Below are 10,476 nucleotides of genomic sequence, written 5' to 3'. Positions count from 1 at the left end.
GTCTCAGGCAGGCTCTTCCAGACCTGCTTACTGACCCCTGAGCTGTCTCACCTAAGCGTCCCAGAATGTGGCAACATGACCAATCCATCATCATTAAGTTCCTTTCCAGAACCTTCCCCACTCCAACCCTCCGCAGGCCCTGCTGGTAATAATCTCCTGCCCCAAACTGGATAGGCAGCCATCCTTCCTTTCCCACCCTAAGATGTCAGCAGTATCCCAAGGCAAGCCTTGTGCTGGAGGTCAGCGGAGCCCTGTCCCCAGCAGCAGCAGGGACCATGGAATTGCCTGGGGCATCTCTGCTGTAGAAGCCAATCTCTGGGTGCCAGGTGCTCCGGCCGGTCACACGTGTGACTCCCCAAAGCCCACCTGGTCTACAGCAAACTGTCCAGGGCTCAGAAAGAGCTGCTCAGGCCCCTGGAAGTCCAGAATGACTATTAGTGACTATCTTGGCCAACCCATGTGTCCCTGGGGTCTGCTCCCACAACTTGTATGTGGACAAATTAGGTCCATGTGCGGCCACAAGTTTACCCAGAGCCTCAGAAAGGCTGGGATGGGACATATGGGTGCTTTACTGGGGAAGGTGAGTGGGCCTACATGGCCCCAGTGTGACCTTGGAATCAAGGAATGGGGGTGGCTGGCTAAAGCCCACCCAGGGCTACAGCTGGAGGAGACCCTGGGAAGCCAGTTGCAAAAGCAAGAAGGAACAGAGAAGAGCAGCAGGGAGATTTTTATTGTTTCTATCAGAGCAAGAGATGGGGTGTCTTCCCAATTGCAGAGCCTTTGTCCACCTTGCAGAGAAGATGCCAGAAGATCTTCAGAGCTGGTGATGGGGGCCACACACGCCTTGGATGTGGTCCAAGGAAAATCCCTCAAGAGACGAGTCTTGGGTCACAGTCTCCCAGCCTGCAGGACAGGCCTGGCAGCTGGGACCCACAGTGAGAAGACAGATGCCCTGATTTGTGTTGTGTGTGGCCCTGACAAGCCAGGAAGAAGCTGCTCCTTGCCAAGGCTCGTTTGAGGTGACTGAACACTTTCCAACGTTATGGGGCTCTGTCCAGTCCTCCCCGCTGAAGATCAGATCCAGTGAGGTAGAAGGGCCAGGACAGGCGGTGGGCTGGCTCATGCTCATACTTGATCAGCAAGGGTGTCAGCAGTCCTAGCGCACATTCCAAGGTGAGCTGGGAGTTTCCTGAGGTCAGATGAGAGTGCCCAGCAGGGCTACAAGCAGCTTCCCTCCCTGCTGTCCCCACGTCACAATGGCAGCACATGGAGAGTATCTGGCTCTGAGCGTCTCACCAGCTGGTGCAGCCTCAGCTCTGGGAGGGGCCAGGAGCCTCATCCTCATCTGGGCAGATGTGCAGAGTGACTGTCTCTCCCACAGTCCCAAAGCCAACCATCTGGGTGGAAACCTCCGTTTTGAAGCTACTCTGGCCACTGTCTGCAGAGCGCTGGAGCTGGGCACAGAAGGACGCGGTCCAGGGGGTGCTGCTCACAGGCTCTTGGGCCTCCCGCACAAGGAAGGAGGCACCCTCTGGGCTGCAAACCTGGCGTCCCAACCTGAAGAAGCCAGGTGGGCCCTGATGGCCCCGTGGACGTGGATGCCCCACACTGAGCAGGACGGGCTGCCCCACCGTCGGCTCACTAATCTCTCTCTGGAGCACGGAGACCTCGCAGGGTGGATCGTCAGGAATGTGGGGCACAGAGTCCTCACAGCCAAAATTCTCCCCTTCCTGGGGCACATAATCTTCTAGATCAGCCAGGGTTAGCACACGGCCATTATGTGTGAGAATTTTGGGGTCACGGCTCCCAAGGCCGCCGGTGTCCTGGGGTTCTTCTGTCACAACGGTGCTTCCGTCCCCATCACTCTCCCCCGCCGTCTCCTCGGCGCTCACCTCCTCTGGCTCAGGGCTGGCAGAGCTCCCAGTGTGCACACAGAAAAACAGAGGCTCACTGACACATGCCGCAGCTGTGCCCTGAGCTCCAGACTCCTGGTCCAGTCGCTTGTTGTTGGAGTTATTGGTGTTGGGATCCTCCCTAGGGGTCCCTCTAGGTAGTGTGAAGAGCAGCTCCCCTAAGCTGCCAGGGCTCTCTCTGACAGGAGACACGCCCGGTGATCCTGTCTTCTTCACTCGGACTTCAATGGTCTCCTCAACCTCCAGCCACTCAGGCCGGGGCCCAGCACCGCTGGGATGAGCTGGAGAGAGGGCCTCAGCCTCCGTCACAAACAGTGTAGGTACAGCAGGCTTCCGGTCGGGCTCCACTTTGAGTGTGCGGGGCTGGCTGGACCTCGGTGGGTACAACAGCTCGGTAGCCAGCTGTCCTGGCCGTGGAGGGCTGGCAGAGCGGCGGGAAGGTGAGCAGGAGGGGGATTTGCCAGGGGACCGATGTCGGCCACGAGGACTCTTCACCACGGTGGTGATGGTCTCCTCTCTGGTGGGGGGAGAGGGCCCAAGAGGAGGTGGGTACAGAGACCTGCAGCCTCACCATGCCATCAGCATATGCCAGTTAATGCGTATGCGTGAGTAGGAGGGGGAATGAGAGTGCACCAACTCCTACACATGCTCTCGAACCCAGTTTTTAACCACCTCCAATCCAAAAGTTGAAGAAACAAAGCACAAAGTTGCATAGGACTAGCTTCAGACTCTACACGGGATCTTAAAAGAACAGTCCAGTATTTGGAAGGCCCATGCCACATCACACAGACAGGCATCTCCAAAAACCAGGTAAGGTCCAGAATATGATGTCTCCCTGTGCCAGTCTCTCCTCATCGAACCCACGAGCAGGCTTTGTGCTGTGTTCTGTGGGGGAGGGTGCACTGGGTACGGCTAAGGACAGCTGCAGCGCTGTAACAGCAGCATGCACAGGCTAAGTGCAGGCCAGAGCCAGTTTCACCTGCAGCCTCTGCTCCTGGCCTCTGGGGGGAAGGTATGAGGCTAGTGAAGCCCCAGCCAGGCTGAAGGGTAAACCTAAGCTGGACAGCTAGCTCCAGACTTGGACTGGCTGTCACAGGGCATGTGACTGAGACAGGCCCTTCCTTTCTGGGTTTCATCTTCCAAAACAGGACTAGAATGTCTGGGAAGAAGCAGGATGCAGCGCCAGGTACGTGAGGGTGGATGTTAGTTATATCCAGAGACTCTGCAAGCTTTCTCGTCCGACAGCCTTGGAGTGTTCTACCTTTCTCACAGATATGAGCAGAGGGGGTGAGAATGGCTCTATACTTCCTCGGGGCCAAGTCAGAAACACATTAGCCACCCAGGTCCTCCTCGAAAGCGACCAGCAGGTGTAAGAACAAACCGACAAGACACAGGCTCCACTGTCCTAACCTTCCCTCAGGGTCAGGCAGAGGGGGCTGGAGACACATGGCGGCCGTGTGGTGCTGTCCCCAGGTGTGGACTGCACCTGAGACATTCCTCTCTCTTGTCTATTCTTTTGCCTAAATCGGGGCTTCATCCAGAAGCAGTTGCTCCCAAGAACAGGTCACAGACATGTGACCTTTGGAATGCTCAAGATCTCTGTCCTCATCTGGTAAAAAAAGAAATGTTCCACTGCACCTAACATTGAAACTCAGGCCTCCAACCTGGGCCTGCAGCTAAGTCAGAGCCTTCTCCAACGCTGGTGCCACTTGTTACCTAATGCCCTAGTCTGCTGTGAGGGCAGGGCTGGGTGGCGCTAGGCATCTGGTCACTCCAGCATCTTCCCTCTGCTGCGTCCATGAGGACACACGGGTCACCCCCCTGGGCTCCTGAGTGGTCTGTCCCCATGCTGTTTCCTCAAAACTCAGTCTGGAGTTACACTAGCACATTTCAAGTGCTCAAAACAAACATGTAGCTACTGTCTGCTACACAGGGCAGTGAAGATACGCTATTCCTACCACCACAACTTCTGCTGGATAACACGGCCCCAGATGCTCCGGGCAGACAGGGGCAGAGTTATGTCTCCGGCCTATGGAGGAGACATTCTCAGCCTAACTTGTGGCAATTGGCATCCAGGCCCTGACCGAGCAGAACAAAGTTGCTCTACTGGGGAAAGGGAGCTATGGGTAAGGCATGGAGACCCTAGAAAAGATGTGAAGTGTGGGAAGCCAGTGGCATAGGAAAAGTGGCTGCCCAGGTGTCTGCAAGAATCTGCAAGGGGCATGCAAAGGCCACGTGTGCAGGCAGCCAAGCAAGCAGGTGGCCAGGAGACACAGGCAAGAGCTCGGCAGGTCCAAGTTAGCGGCATGCGGGCACACTGCAGTCAGAAGGAAGGTTAGAAACACGCCTGCACTTACATGATGACGGTTTTCTTGGGGACTTTAGTCTCCTGCTCAGTGACTACAAAGAAAACAGTCGGAACAGCAAGGGTTACCTTCCAGCCAGTGCCAGGGTGGGGTAGGGGGAGACTGACCACCTGAGTGGCATGGCAGTGTGGAAATCTGCTCAGCTTAGGAGTCTGGCTAAGTTCTGCCTGGAAGTGTTTCTCTGGCAGTCCCGCTCAGCTTGGAGTGCTAGGCCTCCTTCATCTTTGAAAAGGAGGTGACGAAGTCTGTGTGTGGCAATAATGCATCACACAGGAGAAGACCCAGGATGCCTGTTGGGAGCACAGGTCCTCCCTCAGCTCATGGGTCGGCTTGCCCTGGAAACTTGTCAAGCATCTGGTCCCCATCTCAGACACAGAAACACTTCCTAAGCACCAGCAGCCACACTGGAACTGGATGCTGATGTCTTTTTCAGCCCAAATCCTAAAAGCCAAAAGATGAGGGACACTGGAGGCCTAAAAATGCATGTCTGAGCTCATGGTACGAGGTCACAGCTGTCCTTCCAAAAGCAGCCCCCACAGGGCACCCGAGAAGGGTCTTGACCTCTGCATGAGAAGAGCAAGCTGTCTTCCTACAGTACTCACAGCCCACAACCTCGGTGGCCTCTCTTGCTTGTCCCAGCTGCCTACTCTCCAGAGCCAGCAGGACCCACCTCACTGGGGGAGGACCAGAGGTGTGGACAGGATGGGGCTCACCTGGGAGCGGAGCACCTGCCTGGCCAGCAGGCCAGCAGGCAGCTTCTACCCGTACCCTCACATCTCATCGGCCCTTTGTATCATACCTTATGGGGAAAACTGAGCTGGAGGCCCACAGCACTTCGCCTGTGTCATTTCCTGCTTTGCTACACCGTCACATAAATAGGTTTTCTCTTAGGTAGAATTTTCAACATGTCTCAGATGAAGTGCACTAAAGAACTAAAGTACTTGCTGTGCCTGTGCATTTGGAAGATGCCATTCCTGTGTGTGTGCATATACATGCATATATCTTGCAATTATACGCAAGTGCATGCAGGTGTATACATGTATATATGTAGGTATATGCACATGTGCTTCTCACATGTGTGTACTCACACATGTGCATGCATATGTGTTTGTGCAGGCTTCCTTCTAGGGAGGGATGACCATGGAGAGAGGAAGACTGGCACTCAGCCATAAAGCTCCATGGATCCCAGAGATAGCCCGCATTTTCACCACTTTCAAGAAACAGGATGATGAGAAAGCTCAGGACGTCTTCCTCTGTCCTTCCCAACAGGCTCCCCCTTTCTAGCTTTGGGGACGGTAGACAGGACCCTCTGGGCTGCCAAATCCCTAGCACCTTCATCCATGGTCCTCAGCTGCTGATGACCAGCTGTGGGCCTGAGTGAGTACTGGCAAGTACAGGAGGGGCGCAGCTGTGCAAAGCAGGGCTCCTGCCTGGTGCAATTCACAAGCCAGAGGGCAACGCCCTCCCAGCCAGGCCTGCCCGGGCCGGCAGAGCCACAGGGTTAAGAAGAAGCGGCAGGACAGGAGTTAGGAAGCGGGGAGGCATTGGGCTCCAACTCCAGGTCTTCAAGAACCAGCCTCTTGCCTCACCAGAGTATCAACGACGCAGCTGGCACTGGTGGGCCCCAAGGCCTGCTCTCCAACGCTGCCCCCCTCCTCTGTGCCCAGAAAGAGACTCCTTGTGATAACCAAGTGAACGACAGTAGAAGATGCTCTGTCCCCAACCATGAGATGTGGACGTGCCGGTGGCGGCAAAAGCAGCTGCACATAGTGTATGGTCACCCAGCGGTGGGGCCCACGGGTACCCTGGGGCCTTCGGGGACACCAATCAGACACGGGAGACTATCAGTAGAAAGGGACGTGGCCAGTATCTGTGGCCCTGTCAGGGACAGGGCGAAAGGACCTCTGTCTGTTGAAGAACAAGTCTCCGTGAGAACTATGGACTGCATTCCAGGTCCCAAGGCTGAGCTCCGGGGTCCAAGGGCCTGAGTTCTGGGAAGGTCTTCAGAGGGAGAGAGCTCAGGGATTCAACCTCAAAGGGATGGTTTCCAGTGGCCAAACACCACAGTGGCCAGGTGTCAGGCCTCGAGGGTGTCAACTCAACTCCATTCTACTGTGGGAGCTGCAGGCCCACCAGGGGTGGGCCCAGCCTCTGCTCCAAGACCCCAAGAGAAGAGAAGTTTTCCAGCAGCCCCTTCCAGGTGCACAGCTGCAACTGGGAAGCACAGGAAGGACTCCCATTGCCTCCTCTCCGTCCTGACAGGCTGAGCCAGCTGGAACCTTGCAGGAGTAACATGTCATAACCTCTGTCCCCTTCTGTCCCCAGTGTGGCTTATTCTGAAGCCTATTTCCTCTCAGGGACCCAGCAATTGACCCGAGTCGGGCCAGGGACACTAAACAAATGATCTGACCTCTACAGGGCCACACCCAGCCTGGAGCAGGGAACCGGGAATACCTGCTGCACGCCACGAAAGTCTCCTGCCACCCACTCTTTTTTTGGGCCAGTGCTGGGGCTTGAAACTCAGGGCCTTTTGATCTTGGCTTTTTCACTCCAAGTTGGCACTATACTACCTCCATGTCCAGCTTTTGGTAGTTAACTGGAGATAAAAGTTTCATGGACTTTTCTCCCTGGGCTGGCTTTGAATTGTGATCCTCAGATCTCAGCCTCCTGAGTAGCTAGGGTTCCAACCTGAGCCACCAACCTCCAGTCTTTTACTACTCCTGTCACCTGCACAGGGCCTCCCTGATCACTAGCAGTAAGGCTGAGATGTGGTCTTCGTGCACATTTCCTGCTGTGCAGAGCACTGAGCAGGGCTCTAAGATCCTCTGCCCACCCAAGGCTGCTTCTCCAGTCTTCACAGCAGGCTCATGGCATGGGCTCCGCCAGACTACACATGGACTGAGAATGCCCTGCAGCTGCCTTCTCTGGCCCCTCCCTTCCAGCTACCGCCCTTCCTTCCCTGAGATGCCAACCCTGGCCCCTCATCAAGGCAGCACATCCTGCTTGGAGGGGTGATGGTTTCAGCTTCACTGGGCTCCGCTCAAGCCCACGGAGAGTGCAACCCAAGGCCTAAGACTTAGTAAGCCCAGCACGGCGGGACCTACCTTCCACAGCAGCCACGAGCTGCTCCCGGTGGCGCTGGTCTTGGGCCCTCAGTGCAGGGCTCTGCATGTACAGCTCTCCGCCACCACGTGTTGAGCCCAGCCGATTTACCAGCTGCAAAATGGAATGGCAGAGGTCCTCTGAGAATCTAGGGCTCCCCAGAGGGGTCTGGCTATCCTGCTGGGGTCACTCTGGTGGCCAGGAGCATGGAGTTCCCAACCTTGACTGTGTCTCCCGCAGGGCAAAGGGCTCTCTGCCCAGCTATGATATTCATACAAGGTCTCTATAATGATGGAGCTTCTCTCTGCCTGCCCCACCCAATCTGGTTACTGGCCTTGGGGAGCAGAGCACGTGAGTACATAATGAGAATCTTTTTGATTTTAAACCAGTCCTGGGGCTTGAAGTCTGGGCCTGGGTGCTGTCTCTGAGCTTTTGTGCTCAAGGCTAGTGCTCTACCACCTGAGCTACAACTCCACTTCTGGCCTTTTTGGTAGTTTTAGTGGAGATAAGAATCCTGTGGACATTCTTGTCTGAGTTGGCTTTGAACTATGGTCCTTAGATCTTAGCCTCCTGAATAGCTAGGATTACAGGGGTGAGCCACTGGTACTTGGCTAAAAGTGAGAATCTGACTGGGAGTGAAAGCATTGCACGTGGCGATGTGCATCCAAATCTTCAGTTAGATCCAGAGCTAATGTTGGAGCTCCTGCTCCCTAGCAGGCTTCCCTGTAGAGCAGGCTCCTTTAGTTCACGAAGAAGCCACACAAATAAGAACCCCAGGAGAGCCAGACAGAGGCCAGAGTCAGGGGCTTTAGGGACATCCATAGTGAGCATGACCTACTTAGGATTACTGTAAGGAAAGGCAGGACTTCGGAGGCCCAGAGGACTCTGACTGGCTCCAACCACAGACTTGTGGATGCAGACTCTAGGAGCAGAGGGTAACACTGCTATGTGTCAGGCCAAAAGTCCTGTGCTGGGCAACATCACTACATCTCTACACACGTGAGGAAAGACCAGGTCAGTACCAGGTCTTCCCCTGGAGGTAAAGACCAGGTGGCAATCCCAAGATGGTGGCAAGGGGTCAGTTGGTGGGGACCTGACCTGATGTGAAGAGGAAGCCACAGGCAGAGATGGGCAAGGCCTGTGCATGGGGGTGGGGTGGCTGAAGATGAAGGGTGACACAGAGGATGGCTGGTGAGGAGAAGTGTCCCTCCCCACACACCTTACCTCACACTCATAGTGCCCCAGGTCCTCCTTCGTGGCTGTCCGGATCACCAGCACCAGCACACCACTACGGGGCTCACTCAGCATTCGGTACTTGCTGCCAGGGGTCAGCGGGGCCCCGTCCTTGTACCACCTGGAACAGGCGCCGGAGAGACAGGGATTGGGCCACCCTCTGCTAGGTGCTCAGCGCCTTTGCTCATCTGCGGCACCCTGTGCTGGGAACCCACCCCAGTGTGCTATCCCCAGATTCCATTGTCCTCAACCCGCCCGCCCTTGGGAAGTCAGAGGACCCGGCCTGGCCGTGTCCTGCTGGGTACAGGGAACCCCATGTCTAGCATGAGTCTTGGCCCCATAATGTCCATTCTCTTTGTCCCAGCCTGAGCCTGACCAAGGGACTGTGCTACCCAGCCCTTGCACCTCGGACAGAGGCTGCAGTCCCAAGCCTCACCTGATCTGAGGGTATGGGGCACCTTCCACAGTGCAAGTGATCTGTGCATCCTCTCCCTCCACAAAGGGAGAGGCCCGGACCTTGTTCACAAACCGTGGGGGAACTGCAGGGTGAGGGAAAGACCAAGAAACATAAAGAGATGTAGACAGCCAGAGACAGACCAGCACAGTGACAGAGATTCTGTGAGTAGAGCGGAGGAAGTGTTGAGGTCCTCCTTCACAGATGCCTGTCCCGAGCCTGCAGGCAGGCTCTGGCTCAGATCAGCTGTCTACACCACCCTCTCGCCTGTCCCAGCCTCAAGCCTTGGCTGCAGCCCCCCCCCTTCTCCAGAGGCTGCTGTTGTAGGCTGAGCAGAGTGGTCCCAAGCCCAGTCAGCCTCCTTGCTCACCCTGCACCAGGATCTTTCCCAGAGTACTGGCACTGCCCGCGGCACTGGCCGCGAAGCACATGTACTGGCCAGAGTCCACGCCTGTCAAGTTATCCAAGATGAGGGCACATGAGCCATCAGGGTCTTCAATGAGGATGTGGTGAGGGTCCACCTCCACTGGCTTCCCATCTGCAAAGGAAAAGTGAGGGCTGTCACAAGAGTAGTAATCCTAGAGCCTGACCTTTTCAAGTACAAGAGTCTGGTCCAAGGCTGGTCTGTTGAGGGACAACTTGTATCTCTCAACATCTGTAGCACTATCTCTAGATGTCTGATCCCTCCTTTGGTTTCTAGCTATCTATTTCTCCACCCAAGCTTCTGTTTCTTTGTCTGTCCTGGGCTATCTCTGACGCTACCTTAATATGTCTCTGAATGCTGGTTTCTGTCTCTATGTCTCTAGTTGTCTTTGTCTCTGAGTATCTGCCATTCTGTGTCTCTCCATAAAGGGCACAGCCTAAACATGTCTTTGTCCAGTTTGACAGTGGCTAGAAGCAGAGGCTGGACGGACAGGCCTCACCCCACAGAAACATTTCATGTGCAGTCAGCTACGCAGCTACCCTGGCCTCCTTGGCAACTCCCAGAGACCGTGTCCCTGGCTCACAGGCTGTGGATGGACTCAGCTACTCTCATTCCCTACCCAGCCTAGAACTTCCATGAACCACATGTCCTTCCTGCCTCCCCTCACCTATGCCCGGCCTATCCTGCTGCCAGCTAGCCTTTACAGCTAGCCTCAGCACCCCAGACTCCCCCCAGACAAGTAAGGCTTGCTAACAGCGCAGTCCAAGCCTTAGTGCCCACCTGCCTTGTGGTCCCTCTCTCAAGTCACACTCTCCTGCTTTCTCTCTCTCTCAGCTTGAGTCCTGGCTTCATCAGCCCTTCCTCCGTAGCCAGTGCTTCACCTTCTCCATCTACGGAGCCCCTGCTCCGAGGCACAGAACCGTTCTGCTCGTCCCTCCCTAGCAACCACCTTTTCCCTAGCAACCAAGGAGCACCAGGTGCCAT

The 10,476-nt window shown here is 55.7% G+C and overlaps 1 protein-coding gene across 1 annotated transcript in view; it reads right to left on the bottom strand.

Annotated features, from left to right (window-relative positions):
• Window positions 1-711: 711 nt before the first annotated feature.
• Window positions 712-10,476, bottom strand: part of LOC138810737 (obscurin-like) — a 115,337-nt gene continuing 105,572 nt past the window's right edge. The window contains exons 82-87 of the mRNA XM_069997934.1: window positions 9,439-9,606; window positions 9,051-9,153; window positions 8,606-8,735; window positions 7,384-7,495; window positions 4,271-4,313; window positions 712-2,430 (exon numbers count right to left, since the gene is read on the bottom strand). Of these exons, the coding sequence (XP_069854035.1) occupies window positions 1,311-2,430; window positions 4,271-4,313; window positions 7,384-7,495; window positions 8,606-8,735; window positions 9,051-9,153; window positions 9,439-9,606 (1,676 nt within the window). The 3' untranslated portion in view covers window positions 712-1,310. The remainder of the gene's footprint in view (window positions 2,431-4,270; window positions 4,314-7,383; window positions 7,496-8,605; window positions 8,736-9,050; window positions 9,154-9,438; window positions 9,607-10,476) is intronic.

Source organism: Dipodomys merriami, unplaced genomic scaffold (genome assembly GCF_024711535.1).
Source record: "Dipodomys merriami isolate MVZ:Mamm:240054 unplaced genomic scaffold, mDipMer1.0.p SCAF_508, whole genome shotgun sequence".
NCBI lineage: Eukaryota > Metazoa > Chordata > Mammalia > Rodentia > Heteromyidae > Dipodomys > Dipodomys merriami.
Note: the sequence above shows the minus strand (reverse complement) of the source record. Positions and strands in the feature narration are given on the sequence as shown.